The sequence below is a fragment of the Aspergillus saccharolyticus genome, assembly GCF_003184585.1.
Source record: "Aspergillus saccharolyticus JOP 1030-1 unplaced genomic scaffold BP01scaffold_34, whole genome shotgun sequence".
Taxonomy (NCBI): domain Eukaryota; kingdom Fungi; phylum Ascomycota; class Eurotiomycetes; order Eurotiales; family Aspergillaceae; genus Aspergillus; species Aspergillus saccharolyticus.
In genome coordinates, this window is record NW_020290644.1 from 228141 (window position 1) to 245434 (window position 17294).

At 56.0% G+C, this 17294-nt stretch overlaps 7 protein-coding genes across 7 annotated transcripts; 4 read left to right on the plus strand and 3 right to left on the minus strand.

Moving 5' to 3' along the window:
• Positions 1-481: 481 nt before the first annotated feature.
• BP01DRAFT_346777 (heme-dependent catalase) lies at positions 482-2974 on the plus strand (the record flags this gene model as incomplete). The annotated part of the gene is made up of 5 exons (XM_025573653.1): positions 482-787; positions 855-1080; positions 1144-1559; positions 1650-1814; positions 1889-2974. The coding sequence occupies 5 exons, from the start codon at positions 482-484 to the stop codon at positions 2972-2974; spliced, it is 2199 nt and encodes a 732-aa protein (XP_025428525.1).
• Positions 2975-3100: 126 nt separating this feature from the next.
• On the minus strand, positions 3101-6935 carry BP01DRAFT_394207 (glycoside hydrolase family 35 protein). The gene is made up of 8 exons (XM_025578306.1): positions 6877-6935; positions 6346-6809; positions 6155-6277; positions 5412-6103; positions 4094-5358; positions 3905-4037; positions 3702-3848; positions 3101-3638 (listed from the first exon to the last, which is right to left on the minus strand). Exons 2-8 carry the CDS (start codon positions 6570-6572, stop codon positions 3244-3246), a joined length of 2982 nt encoding a protein of 993 aa, XP_025428526.1. The 5' UTR covers positions 6573-6809; positions 6877-6935; the 3' UTR covers positions 3101-3243.
• A 375-nt stretch (positions 6936-7310) lies between these two features.
• On the plus strand, positions 7311-9514 carry BP01DRAFT_359421 (glycoside hydrolase family 30 protein). Its single transcript, XM_025575678.1, has 2 exons — positions 7311-8635; positions 8718-9514. Exons 1-2 carry the CDS (start codon positions 7771-7773, stop codon positions 9323-9325), a joined length of 1473 nt encoding a protein of 490 aa, XP_025428527.1. The 5' UTR covers positions 7311-7770; the 3' UTR covers positions 9326-9514.
• On the minus strand, positions 9439-11709 carry BP01DRAFT_134094 (FAD-binding oxidoreductase). The gene is made up of 3 exons (XM_025570497.1): positions 10759-11709; positions 9835-10700; positions 9439-9736 (listed from the first exon to the last, which is right to left on the minus strand). The coding sequence occupies exons 1-3, from the start codon at positions 11326-11328 to the stop codon at positions 9583-9585; spliced, it is 1590 nt and encodes a 529-aa protein (XP_025428528.1). The 5' UTR covers positions 11329-11709; the 3' UTR covers positions 9439-9582.
• Positions 11710-12150: 441 nt separating this feature from the next.
• On the minus strand, positions 12151-13850 carry BP01DRAFT_303147 (Zn(II)2Cys6 transcription factor; the record flags this gene model as incomplete). The annotated part of the gene is made up of 3 exons (XM_025572104.1): positions 12151-13600; positions 13656-13691; positions 13753-13850. The coding sequence occupies 3 exons, from the start codon at positions 13848-13850 to the stop codon at positions 12151-12153; spliced, it is 1584 nt and encodes a 527-aa protein (XP_025428529.1).
• A 1154-nt stretch (positions 13851-15004) lies between these two features.
• Positions 15005-15418, plus strand: BP01DRAFT_385431 (uncharacterized protein; the record flags this gene model as incomplete). Its single annotated transcript, XM_025577594.1, has 1 exon — positions 15005-15418. One exon carries the CDS (start codon positions 15005-15007, stop codon positions 15416-15418), a length of 414 nt encoding a protein of 137 aa, XP_025428530.1.
• Positions 15419-15781: 363 nt separating this feature from the next.
• BP01DRAFT_394211 (putative O-methyltransferase) lies at positions 15782-17261 on the plus strand. The gene is made up of 4 exons (XM_025578307.1): positions 15782-15979; positions 16038-16170; positions 16229-16355; positions 16432-17261. Exons 1-4 carry the CDS (start codon positions 15809-15811, stop codon positions 17204-17206), a joined length of 1206 nt encoding a protein of 401 aa, XP_025428531.1. The 5' UTR covers positions 15782-15808; the 3' UTR covers positions 17207-17261.
• Positions 17262-17294: the final 33 nt, after the last annotated feature.

Here is a 17294-nt window from a genome sequence, read left to right on the forward strand (position 1 = left end):
AGTTGGCGTTTCACTTGGCTTCTACCGGCTATTCGGCGCGGTATACTTGTTTTTGCTAGTCGTTGTCGGTTAGGCGATCTTGCAGACCGACCTCGTGGCACGATGGGTGAGGCTTTGTCCTTAGCAACCTTTCCATGAGGTTCGACCATTCACCTCTATCTGGCGCGGTCATGTCGAGCGTGTTGCGCGATGAAGCCGTTGCCCATCGTCGTGCCGCCCGACGTTGCGTCAGTCGCTAGGATGGAGCAAGTGGGCCCTGTTCGCCCAAACAGGTTGTGATGCGCTGCCAATGCCAGACAGTCTGGCGTTGATTATTGAGAGCCGAGTCTGGATTCGGCAGCTTAACTAAGTCGTCTGATGTGCTCTGTCGCGAGTGGATGGGGGCATATATAAGATGGCTTGTCAGAATCGCCAGCCGAAAAATTCATCGAGGACACATTGAGAACCGCAGAACCAACAAGACATCTACTGGTCGCGCATCATGCGCCCTCTTTGGCTCCTACCGGCTGTTGCCGGCCTTGCTGGGGCTCAATGCCCATTCCTATCGGGGGAGATGGGCACTCCCTCTCGCTTCACTGAGCGGGCAGACAACCCGACCGACACCATTGAGGTTGTCGAACAGCCCATTGACCAGACCCTTTATCTTAATGACACCGACAGCTACATGACCACTGACTTTGGCACTCCCATCGAGGACCAATGGAGTCTGAAGGCCGGGTCCAGGGGATCGACTCTCCTCGAGGACTTCATCTTCCGCCAGAAGCTGCAGCGCTTCGATCATGAACGGGTAGGTGCATCTGTCTTGATTGCTCGTGCTGTCATTCATGCATGCGCCGGTTCTCATCCTTGCTTAGATCCCCGAGCGAGTCGTGCATGCTCGTGGTGCCGGTGCCTATGGTACTTTCCGATCGTACGGCAACTTCTCCAACGTCACTGCCGCCGACTTCCTGAGTGCCGCCGACAAAGAGACGCCTATGTTTTGTCGATTCTCGACTGTGGTGGGGTTCCGAGGCAGTGTTGATACCGCTCGGGATGTTCACGGCCACGCCTGTCGCTTCTATACAGACGAGGGAAACTATGGTAGGTATCTTCGCATGAATAGCCTCTTCAGCTCCGGGCACTGACTTGAGGGGCGTCTGATAGACATCGTCGGAGTCAACATCGCCCCCTTCTTCATCCAGGACGCTATCCAATTCCCCGATCTCGTCCACGCGATCAAACCCATGCCACACAATGAGATTCCGCAGGCGGCGACGGCGCACACCTCGGCCTGGGACTTCTTCAGCCAGCAGAGTACTGCTCTGCACAGTGCCCTGTGGTTGATGTCCGGCCACGGAATCCCTCGCTCGTACCGCCACATGAACGGCTACGGCGTGCACAGCTTCCGGTTTGTAACGGCCAACGGCACCAGCAAGGTGATCCGTTACCGGTGGCGATCCCTCCAGGGTGTTGCCAGTCTCGTCTGGGATGAGGCGCAAGCCACAGCCGGCAAGAACAGTGATTTCCACCGACAGGACCTGCACGATGCGATTGCGAACGGGCGGTACCCTAAGTGGGAGGTAAGTCTTGAAGTTCTTATGATCCTATCCTATCCTCCCTTGCAGGGCGCGACGAAACCACAGCTGACAACAACACACACCAATCTTTAGCTGGGCGCGCAAATCATGGACGAATCCGACATGCTGCGCTTCGGATTCGACCTCCTCGATCCCACCAAGATGGTTCCTGAAGAACTCGTCCCCTTCACCCCGCTCGGCGTGATGGAACTCAACGCCAATCCCACCAACTATTTTGCCGAAGTCGAACAAGTCGGCGTACGTCCCTCCTCCTTCTCTATCCCCCAGTGCCCTCATCAACCCCCATTCATCCACTAACACCTCATAAAAAGTTCCAACCCGGCCACGTCGTCCGCGGCATCGACTTCACAGAAGATCCCCTCCTCCAAGGCCGACTCTTCTCCTACCTCGACACGCAAGTCAACCGGCACGGCGGCCCGAACTTCGAGCAACTGCCGGTCAACCGGCCCCGCAACCCCGTCCACAACAACAACCGCGACGGCTTCGGCCAGCAGCAGATCCCGCTGAACCCCTGGGCCTACACGCCCACCAGCATGGGCGCAGACACTGCCCCCAAGCAGGCAAACCAAACTGTTGGCAACGGGTTCTTTACCTCGCCGTACCGTCACCTTACCGGGGGGCCCCTCTCGCGTGCCCCCAGTCCCACGTTCGCGGACCACTGGTCCCAGCCGGCGTTGTTCTGGAACTCGCTAGTGCCGGCCGAGCAGCAGATGCTGGTGAATGCGATAGTGTTTGAGAACTCCAAGGTGGCGAGTCCGCACGTCCGTCAGAACGTGGTCGCGCAGTTGAACCGGATTGATCACGGGCTGGCGAGGCGGGTGGCCAGGGGGTTGGGATTGGAGGTGCCTGAACCGGAGGATACCTATTACACGACTAACAAGACGGTGAATGTCGGGACATTTGGGGCGCGGTTGCTGAGTGTGGAGGGGTTGCAGGTTGGCTTCCTCGCTTCGACGAAGAAAGGGGAGTCGATTCGACAGGGCGGGGCGCTCGCTGGTCGGTTGGCGGCGCATGGTGTGGATGTGACGGTCGTGGCCGAGACGTATGCTGATGGGGTTAACTCTACGTATGCGCTCTCCGATGCGTCGGGCTTTGATGCTATCGTGGTGGGCGATGGGGTGGAGATCTTGTTTGGTGGTGCTGCGGGCAGCAATGCGACGATGACGACGCTTTATCCGCCTGGTCGGCCGCTGCAGATTCTGGCAGATGCGTTTAAGTATGGTAAGCCGGTTGGGGCGATCGGGAGTGGGCAGAGGGCGTTGAGATCGGCGGGGATTGAGATGGGGAGGGATGGTGTTTATGTTGCGGCGAATGTTACGGAGGGTCTGGCCAAGGAAGTGTTGGACGGTTTGTATACCTTCCGGTTCCTGGATCGGTTCGTCTTGGATGATCAGTGAGCGGAAAGATTGTGGAAGAGATGGGGGGTGGCAGCGTGTGGCCAAGGTGGCTCTTGGTATTTTGCTCAGCACTCTGACTAATGCCTGCCATCGTGGTGTAGGATATGTAGTTCCAGCAATCTAGTTCGTTATTATTATCACCTTCCATTTTGATCAGATTACATGAAATAAGCATGGCAGAAAGTATCAACCCGAAACAAAGAATAAACCCCACGGCAAGCGGATCACCTAAAGCACACCTGATCTGTCACGCCTGGGACAATCAAGGATTAAGTATACTTCAACCGAGCCTCTGTCCACTCAGGTTGATAGCCCAGATTCGCGCCATTCATATCAAAACTGGTGCCCGATCCAGCATCGAATCCACTCTCGTAGGTACCGTAGGTGACGAGCTCGATGTCCTCCAAAGCAGCACCAGCATCCGTCTGGGCCCACAGACTTATACCAATAGTATTCTTGGACCGATTGTTGATGATACCAGGCGGAACGGGGAACGTGGTCTGCGGTCCCAGATAAGGGACGTATTTTCCGTATTGGTAGCCGTTGATAAACAGCTGGATTCGGACGGGGTTCACAGTGGCTGGTGACGTGAAACGGATACCAAGAGGGACGTCGTAGCTCTTGGGCAGGTCGAGAGTGAACGTGGTAAGGTAGAATGCAACGCCTATCGCCTAGTTAGCATGGCATTGCGTGCTTCTACGGAGTGCCGTTCGAACTGGAGACTTACCAGACTTGTTTAGTCCATCGAGAGGGGAGCCGGAGGTCCATCCATCCGACGAACTGGCCTTGTAGCCTGGAAGATGCCAACCCTGGCGCTCAGCCAGCAGTCCGCCTTCGTTCATGGGGGCACGAACGGGGTCCAGCTCGTAGGCTCCTGGGAAGGCATTAGTTTAGAGGTCCATTGTTTTCCGAATGCATCGCACGGCTTACCGGCAGCCCCTCCAGCATTGCCCTGGATCTTCCAGCTGGTAAAGTTGCCGCCAGTCAGGCTTGCACTGAGCAGACCGCGGGGGTTCTCGACGCCCTCTGCAGTGGACGTCTCATCGTGTCCGGTATAGTCGATCTATAATACACGATGAGCACAATACATGACCGGTGGGTAGTTGGCAGTTGACTTACCACAACAGTGAGCAGGTTGTCGGTTGCTTTGAGGGTATGGTTGCTGAAATCCAACGTTGCACTCGACGACGTCGCCGAAGCGTCACCCGGCAGAGTAGCAACCAGGTTACCATTGAGCCAAACGTTCCATCCAAAACCAACACCGCCCTGAGCAGTCAGGCTAGCGCCAGTGGCATTTGCGCCATCAAAGCGTCCACGGTAGATCTTGATGCCCGTGTAGTAACCGTAGTCCGACGCGTAGAGAACTGGTAGGGTTGACGGCTGCACAGGACTCAGCGTCGTGGTCTTGTTGCAGACAGTCCAGTTGGAGTCGTCGTAGTCGGATTCTAGTTCAGGCAGCGAATTGCGGACCTTCCAGCCGCTCAAAGCCGGCAGCGAGATGGTGCTAGACGGTCCGCTGATGGATCCGACCAGACTACCATAAGCTGTCTGCGTCGTCGAAAGCCGCTTGCCGTTCCATTTCACGGTGTTGACAGACGAGCCAGCAAAGACCTCAATAGTGGTAGTATTGTCAATGTCTCCAACAAGGTTGACGACACTTCCAGCGACGGAGGCGTTGCGGACCAGGTAGGGCCCTAGAACAAAAATGTGCTGGTCGGCAGTCACGTACGGATCATTCGTGGTTGGCGGGGCCCAGAATCTGAATGCCGTGTCGGTGTCCAGGAGATAGAAGATGGTCTTGTTGGAGAACTGTACAATGCTGGTACCACTAGCCTGCGTGTAGGTGTACGATGGCGTAGTCGAGTTGCCGGAACTGCGAGTCAGGTTGACCGAGGGGCCGTATTCAGTGAAGTTGAGGCGACCGGGGTTCTTGAAGGCAAATGATGCCTTCTGGCCGACACGAGAGTACAAGACGACCACATCCGTGTCGCCGAACGTTCCGTAGGTGGCGATATCGGTAGAGGCATACAAAATGGTGCTGTGACCCAGCGGATAGTCTGTCGAAATGATTTTGCTCTGTCGTCCGTCGAGATTGATATCAGTCAATGTGAAGTTGCCCGCCGAGGTAGTCACGTCCAGGTCAAATGTGAGAGAGGTACGTGATGACGTCGTTGCCTGCTGCACGACATAGAACCCAGCATCCGATTGCGAGTCCCTAAGCACCCAGGTATAAGCAGATGTGCTGGACGTGTATCCTGTTCCGTTGCCCTCCATGTCTGCAGTGAGCAGACCGGTTGACACTCTTGTGTACAGTCCAATAAGCTTAGTCTGACTCATTTTATCCCGGACCACTCGGCTCTCGCTCAGCGGGGCGCTGTAGTCATCTATATCCGATTAGTACGCCTGTACGTATCCATAACATGATAACCAGACTCACAAGACGTGTACACAACGGGTGCTGCGAGATGGCCCCAGTTCGTGCCACCATATGTCATGTAAATGCTCTGAAGCGTCACTTTCTGACCGATGTTGTTCTTGTAGTATACATCGGCAAAATTCGGACTCAGCTCGCTCGTGCAAGTGTCATAGAAGGAAGAGGCTCCCCAAGCAGAGAACCACCCTCCTTCGAACTCGGGAAAATACTCGGGCTGGGTGTAGCTGTAATTCTGGAACCATTGATAATAGGTCCGAACCACATTGAAACCAGTCGCCTCATTGGTACAGCTGAGTCCACCCGGGTAGGAGTCCAGACCGTAGACATTGACAGCACCGCCCACGTCCTCGTAGTCTGTGGACCAGCTTTCGGATCGCATTCCTTTCTCGTTGTGGGTAAAGGGAACATCAACCCCTGCGGCCCGAAAGGCAGCTTCGAGTTTGATCATATATTGAACTAGCGTGTTGCTTGCACTGTGCGTTGTTTCCTGCAGCTCGTTCTCGATTTGGTTCAGGATGACGGGTCCGCCCTTGGTAATGGAATTGGCAGCAATGATCTTGCCGATTTCTTCCACCCACGGTTCCCATGCGGCCGTGTACGTGGCGTCGCTCGTACGCAAGGAGCCTCCGCTGCCGTCACTCAGATAAAGAGCTAAGCCGCCGCCATTGATCTCAGCATTGTCATAAGGGCCGGGCCTACGTGGTTCCGTTAGTATATGGGCTTAGGGTCTGGACCGCAAAGCCTACCGGGCAATGAGATAGATGCCAGCTTCCTGCGCATAATCGAAGAGACGCTGCAGGTTATGTGCACCTGTCTCAAAGTCGAACGTCCCGTTGATGGGGGAATGGTAATTCCAGAAGAGATAGATACTACAACACCAAACAAGTCCATGTCAGCAGCAAGAATGACCCATTGATAGCTAGTTGTGTTCACCAACCTGGCCGCGTTGAATCCGTTGGCACGCATCTTCTGGAAAATGTCGAGCCATAGTTCAGGGACCGGAAGTCTCGGATAGGCAAATTCGCCCGAAAAGACAAACAGTCGGTTCCCCTTCACGGTCAGACTGTGGGGATCCCAGGAGACCAGGTCTGTGAGACCATCGGTAGTTGCCCGAGTCCCGGTGAGGAGACTCGCCCCAAGCAGGAGAGACGACCAGAACCTCATGTTGTCTTAGAAGAAATGCTGCTAGGAGCTCAGGAAGATTCTTTCTGCCGTCACTCTGTGCTTTAAGTATCTACAACCATGGCCGCTCCCGCAGAGCTCATGGTCTCATGATGGATACTGATGGCATTTCCGAGAACAAGCGGCAATTTCCCCAGTTGATGGGCTCATCCTGATCTTTGAGACTATGGGCAATATGCAGAGTCTAGCGGTGGATGTGAAAATAGCGATTGGTGCAGACTGCAAGTAATTAAAAATTAAATTGAGCAACGAGCGGGGAAAGAGGGGTTGACGGAAAAATACACACCGAGACGGTACAATATGCAAGGGGGGGTGATGCAGATGGACATTACCTGCATTAGTCAGGGGACTCAGGGGTCAAGCAGTGAGTGTAGCTGGGGTAGAGATAATGAAGGACAAAGAATGTGATGGCAGATGGTGATGGATGGAGGTGGAGGAGACAAGAAGAATCCGGAGGGGTTGCGTCCTTGATGCCTTAAGACAGTCAGGCACTCAGGCAGTTAAGGCCAAAGCTCCGGCGGGGGGTCACATGATCCCTCCCCGGTTTCTCTGTCGGTCATCGCAACACACAACATCCCTCGGACCTCACCAGATGGACCAGAGTCACGTGATAACAGGATAATCCTTTTTCGGGTTAGTCTCGGCATCTCCCGATGGTCGGCCTTCTTGGCAGGTTGCAGTTTCTCCCCGCCTTCGATCGTTATCCTCCATTACTTTCCACAACTCTCTCTTTCCGCCTGACCTGCGTTCTTGGAGTGGTTCTCATGTCCCGCTGAAGGAAATGTGATAAGAGGTCTGGTTTATCGGAAGCTGGCCTTCACTCACTCACTGAAGAACCTGGTGATGGCTTCCAGGTGCTTTGATCCCACCCAACCGTCCCTTTACGAGGATTAAGACAGCAATGCAAGGAACATCAGGATCAACTGCAATGTCCAGTCAGCTCCGACGGATGCCGAATAAGCGTTGGCCTTCTGCATCATGACTGGCTCTCCCTCATGGCCCCCCCCCATGGCCCCCAAACAGGAAGGGGAGTGAAACCACTACTGCCGGGAAGCGAGTCAGGCGCGGAGACCGTCGCCACCGCCCCTGCCCCTTCATGCCATCTGGTTATTTATCTTCAGGGTCTAATCGCTCAAGATCCTGCATCTCGATCTCCTGGCAAACCACCACATATACCACAATGCTTGTCACCCTAGGTCCCTTGATGGGCCTCATGGCCCTCGGCCATGCGGCAGCAACGGAGAAACGCGCCTCCGGAGCCACAGCATACAGCTCCAACTCGGCCGGCAACTACCAGTTGTCCTCGATCGCGGCCCCAGTGCAAGGGGCCGGTAGTCCGGGCTCCGAGTCTACCTGGAAGCTGACTGTCGACGATACCTCATCGGGGCACCGCCAGACCATCAACGGGTTTGGCGCCGCTGTCACCGACGCCACTGTGACCTCGTTCAACACCCTCAACTCAGCTACGCTGCAACAGCTGCTGAACGAGCTGATGACCTCCGATGGGGCCAACTTCTCCCTGATGCGTCACACCATTGGGGCCTCCGACCTGTCTGGCGACCCAGCGTACACCTACGACGACAACAACAACGCGGCGGATCCGTCGCTGAGCGGCTTCAACCTCGGCGACCGTGGCACCGCCATGGCCAAGCTGCTCGCCACCATGAAGACCCTGCAGTCCAGCCTCCAAATCCTTGGCTCCTCGTGGAGCGCGCCCGGGTGGATGAAGCTGAACGGCGTCATCGACGGCACCACGACCAACAACAACCTGAACGACGGCTACCTGACCAGCGGGGGGACCGGCAGCACGGGCTACGCCAGTGCCTTCGCCCAGTACTTCGTCAAGTACCTCCAAGCGTACGCGACTCTGGGGGCACCCGTTGACGCCATCACCATCCAGAACGAACCCCTGAACAGCCAGGCCGGCTACCCGACCATGTATGTCTATGCGTACGAGTCGGCGGATCTGATTGAGAAATACGTCGGGCCGGCCCTCGCGCAAGCGGGTCTCAGCACGAAGGTCTGGGCCTATGACCACAACACAGGTACTGCCAACCCCCATCCCTCTGCCTGATGGGCCTTGCATGCCAGACCTGAATGATCGTACTGACGGACCAAACCCCCAAGACGTCACCTCCTACCCCCAAACCATCCTCGACAGCGGCGCCAGCCAGTACGTCCCCGCCGTGGCCTGGCACTGCTACGCCAGCAACGTGGACTGGACCGTGCTGTCCACCTTCCACCTCACCAATCCCGACATCGAGCAATACATGACGGAATGCTGGACGCCGGCGTCCGGGGCCTGGGATCAGGCGGCGGACTTCACCATGGGACCGCTCCAGAACTACGCCGCCGGCGTGATGGCCTGGACGCTGGGCACCGACGCCAACGACGGGCCGCACCTTTCGTCGGGCGGCTGCGCCACCTGCCAGGGGCTGGTCACGGTCAACAGCGCGACGAGCTACACGCTCAACACCGCGTACTACATGATGGCGCAGTTCAGCAAGTTTATGCCGCCGGGGGCGGTGGTGCTGAACGGCACAGGGAGCTACACGTACGACAACGGCGGCGGGGTGCAATCAATCGCCTCGCTGAATCCGGATGGGACCCGCACGGTGGTCATCCAGAATACCTTTGGGAACGATTTGTATGTGACGGTGACGTTGGGGTCGGGAGGGGAGTGGAGTGGGAATGTGCCGGCTGAGTCGGTGACGACTTGGGTTTTGCCTGCGTAGACCTGGTCTGGACGTTCGGGATGTGTATGGGATGGGGGGGTGGTCTATCAGAAGCCGTGGGAGTACTACCAGTCTCATAAGACACTGGAATGGAACAGAGTGCATGAATAAATCCAAGCGAAGTGAGGCATTTCCCACGAAAGTCTCATTGTGAATACTATATCACATAGGCAGAAGCACAATCACGGACCCGTATCCGACTTTCTCCATCTGTAAACCCGCCAGAAGAAGAAGATCTCGTGCAGCAGAAGGTAATCTCAACTTGACAACTTCCAACCCCCTTGTCGAAACATAAATCGGGTGGGATCATACGCTCTCGCGATGCGTTCCAGCCGAGCCTGGTTCTCCGGCCCATAACTGGCATAGACATCCTGATCATCCGCCGCATCATTCATGAACAACGGATTTGTCCTGCAACACACCTCCCCATTAGCCCCTCGCCCGACATCAACAAACCCTCACTCCAAGAGGGGACAATGAGGTACGGGGGTAAAGTAGTAAGTACTTACGAAACAAAATCCACCTCCCCGGCCTGATAATTCGTCGGCTTCTCCCCCCGCAAGGTCTCATTAAACACCGCCTCCAGGCGATCCCCGACCTCCTTCAAATACCCCGGACAGGCTTCATCGCACTGATCATTGATCCAAATCAGATCATTCTCCACCCAGAAGCGATCGCCATGCTCCGGGCGCAACCCCAAGGCATTCCCGCCCCGAGCCAGCGAGGCGCGGGCAATGCGCACGGACAGCGGCTGCGGCGTGAAGGTCCCGATCTGAAGATCAATCTGGCGACTGGAATCATTCTTGATCATCGCCTGGTACGTCTCCCAATGCGCCTCCAGCAAGGCCGAGACATTCTGCGGCGAGAGGTTGGGGAAGGTATTCACCCTCGCCGCCGCCTTGATCCCATAGATCTTCGCCCCGCCCGCCTGATTCGCCAGATCCGTGTAGCTCGTCGTGTTCGTCCCGTCCATCAGCGCCTCGATCGCATCCAGCCCCGCGAAGGCCCCCGCGGGCGGCCTCGCCCCATCATAGAAGAAAAACAGCATCGGGTTGGAGATCACCGCGTCCGGCAGCCCGAAGTCAAAGGTCGGGATCACCGCCGCTTTGGCGTCCGGGTAGTCGCGGATGAACTCCGCCAGGGCGGAGAAGATGGCCTGGCGTTTCTCGGCCGCGTACACGCGAATCCCCCCCCAGATGCGCCCCTCGTCCCCGAGAGGATGCGCTTGGAAGGTGAATTTCGTCACGATGCCGAAGCGGTTGCCCCCGCCGCGCAGCGCCCACCAGAGGTCCGCGTGCGAGGTGCGGTTGGCGTTGACGATGGTCGCGTTCGGGAGGACGACTTCGAAGTTCAGGACGTTGTCGCAGGTGAGGCCCTAATTCCGGGTTAGTTGGATGAGGGTGTAAAGGGGCGATGGGAAAGGGGGGAAGTACGTATTGAGCGGAGTAGTAGGAGAGGCCGCCGCCGAGAGTGAAGCCCGCAACGCCAATGTTGGCCAGTCGTCCGCCGACGAGAACCTGGTTGGTCTTCTCGGTCACGGCGTAGACGTCGCCCCAGCGCGCACCGGGCCCGACGTCGAAGGACTGGCCGTCCGGGTTGCGGGTGATGGAGGAGAGGTTCTCGTGGAAGGAGATCAACACCCCGCCCTTAGTGCTCGAGAAGCCAACGTTGAAGTTGTGGCCGCCGGATTTGAGGGCAAAGGGAGCATCGGGGTGCTGGTTGAGCTGCTGCACGGCCGTCGCCACTTGCTGGGCGTTGGCGGGGAAGAAGGTACAGGCAGGTCGATTCAGCGCGTTGACCCCATTCCAGTACTCGGACACTGCCTGGTTATAATAGGATTGATTCCAGAAAGTCTGCAGAGCATCGGGTCCGGAGGGATCCCAGACGGTGTATTGGGGGTATGTGGTGTACAAATACTCGCACACAGCCACCGCATCGCTGTTGGCACTGCTCGCGGCGAGCGCAGGAAGCGCGGCGGTCAGCAGCAGGGCGATTGTGCGCATGGTGAGGAGATTTCTTGGTCGGTGGATTTTCTCCTGCTGGTCCGAATGATTGAGTATCTGGACAGCGCCGGTAGGTGCTCAAGGGCCTGGATCAAATATGAAGGAGTCGATGGTCCTAAAATTGAGGCCGGTCCTATCTTCTCGTATTTTCACATCCGAAGGACTGTGCAGGAGATATGCCTGGAGACCCTGATCGGCGCGTCTCCATGTAATGCTTCAGCTGGTCCATTGAGTCAGGCACCGACATCCTCCGGTTAATGTCGATCTGCATCCATGTTCAAAGGTTTGGCTGGGCTACTGGTTTTGGTTTGCCGAGGTACATGCGTTTCGGATGGCGGATTTTTAAGGCTTTTCCACCCTGCAGATCACCCTTCACTTCCCGCTGAAACAGATTTGCGACCGTTGGGAAACACTGGCGTGCATTCTGGTCAGCTGGAGACCGGATTAGACAACCTGTTGCTGCAGTAGCTCTACGGAATGCTGAAGAGTTGGTGCATGGTCAGACACCTGGTTCAACGGGGCTAGTCAAACGGAGCTGAAAGCTCATACGGAGCTTGTAATAAGATGCCCTTGGGGCTAATATGATCCGGTCAGAACACGAGATGACATACAACAAGACAGGATAAATGCAAAGCGGCGGGGAACGTCTAATGAGTCGAGGCGATCGTGGAGTAGGGAGCTGGAAGTTAGGGTTGCTGGGTTGACTGAGAGCCTCCCGTCGGTCAGCCATCGTCTGAGTACTTTGACAGATCTTCCGACTCACTGGCTGTCAGGACAAAGCCATGTCTATTTATTATAGCCCTGTTATGCATCTCGAGTGCATCACCACCACGTATACAGCAGCTTGATCCCCGGTCCATTCGTCGCAAGATCCTCGACGGTTTTGAATACCACGGCAACTTCACTCGCAGACTCCACCACATAGTCCCAGATCGCGACGCGGTGGTTCTCACACACCCACTTCCCAGCAGCGGCACACGGGCTCTTATTTTCCGGCGTCCCACCGGCCCGGGGACATCCTGTCTCTTCGATCTCGATCACCTTTGCCACGGTACGAGCCGCCACAATCCCGTCACAGATTCCCTCCTGGCGCGGGTACCGTTGGAGAAGCCTCAACGCTCGGTGTCGGATTTCTGGGTTTCGACAACGAACACACATCCAAAACAGAGGCTCAACAATCCCGATCTCCAGCGTGAACGAGGCATTGATGCGCTGAAAGCCATGGTCGTCACCCTCATCCCCCAGGAGTCGTGTAATGCGATCCAGCAACCCCAGACAGTCCGCAATACAGTCGTCACTAGCTAGTTCACCGGGGGTGAGGTCCACCTGATAGGACAGCCCAGTCAGAGCTCGTCGCACCATAAGCAGGTCCACTGCTCTGGAGCTGTCGGTTCCCGCCGGCATAGCCTTCAGAAGCGCGGCCAGCCGCCCGTCCCAGGCCTGCAAGTGCTGCAGTTGGACCGCTCGTTCTTCGGGCGAAATGTCGCGCTGCCTCGGGCTCCATTTGTTGAATTTCCAGCCCAGTCGAAGGACACTATTGTAGATGGCCTCGATGCAGACGTATGCCCCGAACAGAGTAGTGAAGGTGGCCTCCGCGAACCCTGGGGAGACTTGACGGTCGATCCAAACGCGCGAGCCTTGGCAGGCGAACATGTATGGGATGACCTGGGAGTCGAGGCGAGTGAAGATCAGAACCAGCATGCTGGTGGTCACCTCGTCGCCACCCACCGTGACGGCTCGATGCTCGGCTTCCCAGGATGTGATGATCTTCAGTCCGTTGAGGATATGCATGTACGCTTGGTGCTGGAGGCTCTGAATGCCGCACATGGAGGCGAATATCGCACAGGTGGTCAGGATCACGACTCGGTCTTCGAGCGTTAAGATTGGCTTGGAGCATAACTGCGATAGAGCGTGGATGGACTTGGTGTATTGCTTCAGCGCGAAACTCTTGCTGGGGATTTCTCTTGTGGCGGCTGGCGTGAATCGGACATCCTGCCCGATATAGTCTCGGTGCAGGCAGGCCAGAGCAGTGATGCCATGTCGCAGAGCCGGGTAGTGATGGGCGAATTGCAATAACTGCTTGGACCAGAATCCAGGATCAAAGTATTCGGCCAGTGTCGACGTGGTCACCGATTGGAAAAACCAAAAACTGTCGAGTTCCGTGGAGTCGGTGGAGATGAAGTCCCAGGCGGACGGTGCCTGCTGCAGCTGCCCCTGGCGGACCGGCGCATAGCCGTCGCAGCGCCGGCCGGTGGATACGCACTTTTTGCAACTATCGACTGGCCATGAGAGGAAGGAATCCTGGGGACGGAGACTGTAGCTCTCACCTTGGCTTGGTTTCATCGCACTTGATGCGACGGATTCTGTGGATTGTCAGTCGCCGGGGTCATCCTGCGCAGGAACAGCAGGTCGGGGGCACAGTACTTGCAGGTGATACACCCCGTCCTGGCTCGAGGAGCCCATCGTTTCTGTCTCCCTTTACCACCCTTGACAGTCCCTAGGGTTGATTTATTGGAATCCATGGCAGACTTCGTGGTTTGAGCCTCCTAGGCGGGTGAGATTGGTGGAGAGAGAAGAGAAAGGGTCTGCGTGCATGTTGGTGAACATCACGTGAGTCTGCGTCTGAAGGAGGGGTTGCATTCACTAAGCAATTAGCGTGCAGAAACTAGTGATGTTGACGACATCTGGATGGCATCTGCCTTAGCGTGAGGCTGTGTTGGCCCCAGTCACATGATGTGCGCGCAGTACGGCTCACAGTCAGTCTCAACTGGATGATTCGACTCATTGTGTGGCTGTATGCAATGATACTGTTCCTGATAAGAGCCATTGGCAACAGGCTCACAAGCGGGTAGAGTATTAGAGAGGATGACAGGCCAGAAACATGCGACGGGTAGAGCCGCAACACTCAAGAACGGAGTTTTTGAACTGGATCTTTGAAGCTCCGAGCTCAGTAAGCACACGTCGGAGAGAATGAAGACAGGAAGCACAGTGGAAGGAAGACGGAGTATTAAATTTATAACTTATAACTTCTGACGATATGCCGCGATGCTCAGAAAAGTGAAGCCGGTTAAATCCAAAGTCAGCTCATTCTCTGATTGGCTCAATCGTCAATGCTTACATAGAGTCTCCGCATTGGGTATAGCCTCACCAACTACTAAAGCCCCTGCACGAGGTATAAAAGCGCAGTCGTTGGCAGGGAAGAAGTGGACGCATTGACAACTCAATTCCATCTTCTGCACACAGATTATCTCATCCTGAAATTCCAATCCATCTTTTCGCTTTGGAAGCACACTAACATGATCTCAAATACCTGGACAAGTACTTTGACTGAATCAGAGAAACAATAACAATCCACAGAAGCCTGAGGAAACATTCATCGGCTTCATTGTTGCGTGTCTTCTAATAATCTGTAATACTCGGGTCTGTCCCGGAGTAAATGTTCTCCTGAACTGCTCTCAAAGAATCGTTGATAAAGGCTCTGTCTTTGTCAATAGTCTTCTTTTTTAGATTACGCACCTGATAAGGGGTATTGACCGCAAACGAGAACGGTCCGACTCCTGCTTGTCATCTATTTAAGCCCCGTTCGCCACTATCTGCAGATCTCAGCGAGGTCACCATCCCGCAGAGGATTTTGTCAAACGGGTTGAGCTAGCTCATTCTATGACCCAAAACCACAATGGGCTCTGCCACAAGTACGAAGGCGGCTGGACTCTACATCCCTCTGCACGACCAGCCTAGAGAGGTCTCGATTCCTCGACGCAGATGGCTGGATAAGACCGTGACTATCCGTGGTGCCCTCCAATTCTTCCTGATGGTTCAGGTCCTGCTCTGGATCACCGAGCAGCTGATCGTCAGTTACTGGTACCCAGGCTATGCTTGGTATAAAGAATCCGAGATTGGCTGCTACTACCAGGAGCAGGGATTGACTCTCATTTCCTCACTGCTTGCAGGCCTGGGACTTTACTTGTGGATGACCTGCCCCCGCTCACCTCGATTCACCGTGTGCGAAGCATGTAAGACATTCGTCTGTGCATCGTGCTTCATCTGGGCCTTTATCAAAGCCGCTCTATGGGTTGATGAGCTTCTGTGAACTGTGGTCAATCTAGCTCACTTCACTTCAAACAATCCCTGGTAGATATTGAGACCCAATCTCAATCTGTGCTCTCACATGTATCCTAAACCCTGGAAGCATGCCAAGAGAGGCTGGTCTGACACGCACGGACTTCTCATTAAGCTTAGTCTACCCTAAAATATTACGCCCCACTTGTACAGGACGAAGTAGCCAATCCAGACAATCCGATCATTTTCAGCTGTCGGCTACTCCGTATACCCTCATACCTGGCCGGTCATACAAGCGAGAAGGTACATACAATGCCAGAGCGTTGATTCAACCTTATAAATAGGCACACATTGTCTTTCTGTCTCCATACAGCCCATCATCAATTCGCTTCTACTCTCCCCTGCTCACTTCACCCTCGAAATGTCTAATACTTTGACCGAAGTGACATCCGCAGTCACCACTGCACTGTCCAAGTTACCCTCCCCCGAATCCATTGACAATGCTGCTCGCATGCAGCTTCTTGGAGCTTTGGACAAGTTGCGCGCTGCGCTGGAGCCTCCACCGGTGACCCTTCTCAATCACTGTTTCTCGGTAATCCCACTTCTCTCGTGAGCCCAGAAACCAGTGCTAATTGCCAACCTACTTCTAGTTCTGGGCGCTCTCAGTGATACGAGTCGCCCAAGGCATGGGTATCTTCGACGCCTTCGCTGTCGCTGAGGGCACCAAGCAACTGACGCTGGATGAGCTGAACAGCCGAACCAAAGGCGACAAGGAGCTTCTGTGTAAGTCCTAACCTCCCCGCGAAGCATGCAGGAGGATCAATCTCATTCCACCCGGCAGTCCGCGTCATGCGCTACCTCTGCGCTCAGAAGATCTTCACGCGACCCAGCCAAGAGAGCTACCAACCCGGGCCTCTCGCCTCGCAACTCTCCTCTGGTCTGCCCACCGCGAATCTCATCAAGCACTTGTACGAACCATTTCCAGTCCTGTCTTCTCATGCCACCACCACCCCTGCAGACGACGTTAACCACCATTTGCCTTAGCTATCTGCACATGCGCACAGCCGCCCACCTCTACGAGTACTTCGAAGCGAAAGACTACCGCAACCCCGCCGACGCTTGCGACGCCCCCTTCCAATTCGCGCAATGCACCAGGCAGCACCACTTCGACTGGCTCACCGAGCATCCCGACGACCAAGAAGCGTTCAACTCCACCATGTCGATGACGCGCACCGCCGACGGGATCGAATGGTTCAACTTCTACCCGGTCGAAGAAAAGCTGCAGGTCGCCTCGCCGGACCGGACGCTGCTCATCGACATCGGCGGCGGCATCGGCCACGACATCAGCGCCTTTAAGCAGCGCTTCCCGCAGCTCCCGGGCCAGCTGGTCCTGCAGGACCTGCCCCAGGTCATCAACGACATCCCGAGCCCGCTCGCGGGCATCGCCGCGCAGAGCCACAGCATGTTCGACGCGCAGCCGGTCAGGAACGCCAAGGCGTATTATCTGCGGACCGTCCTGCACGACTGGCCCGATAAGCAGGCGTTGGAGGTGCTGACGCGCATCCGCGAGGCGATGGCTGAGGACTCCGTGCTGCTGATCAACGAGCACACGCCGGCTGCCGGGGGCGAGCTGTCGCCGATCGCGGCCGCGTTGGACTTGCATATGATGCAGACCTTCTCGGCCTTGGAGCGCACGGAGGAGCAGTGGGTTGCGCTGCTGGAGAAAGGAGGGTTCCGCGTGGTGAAGGTGTGGAAGCCGCAGCAGGAGGGATTGCATTTGACTACCACTGCTGCGCTTTACGAGGCTGTCCCGCAATGAGAGGATCCGGGGGTGCTTGTACGTCTGAGCTGATGAGTGATGATCTATTGATGGCAATAATGCACCGCCTAAGCCTGGATTTCTCTGT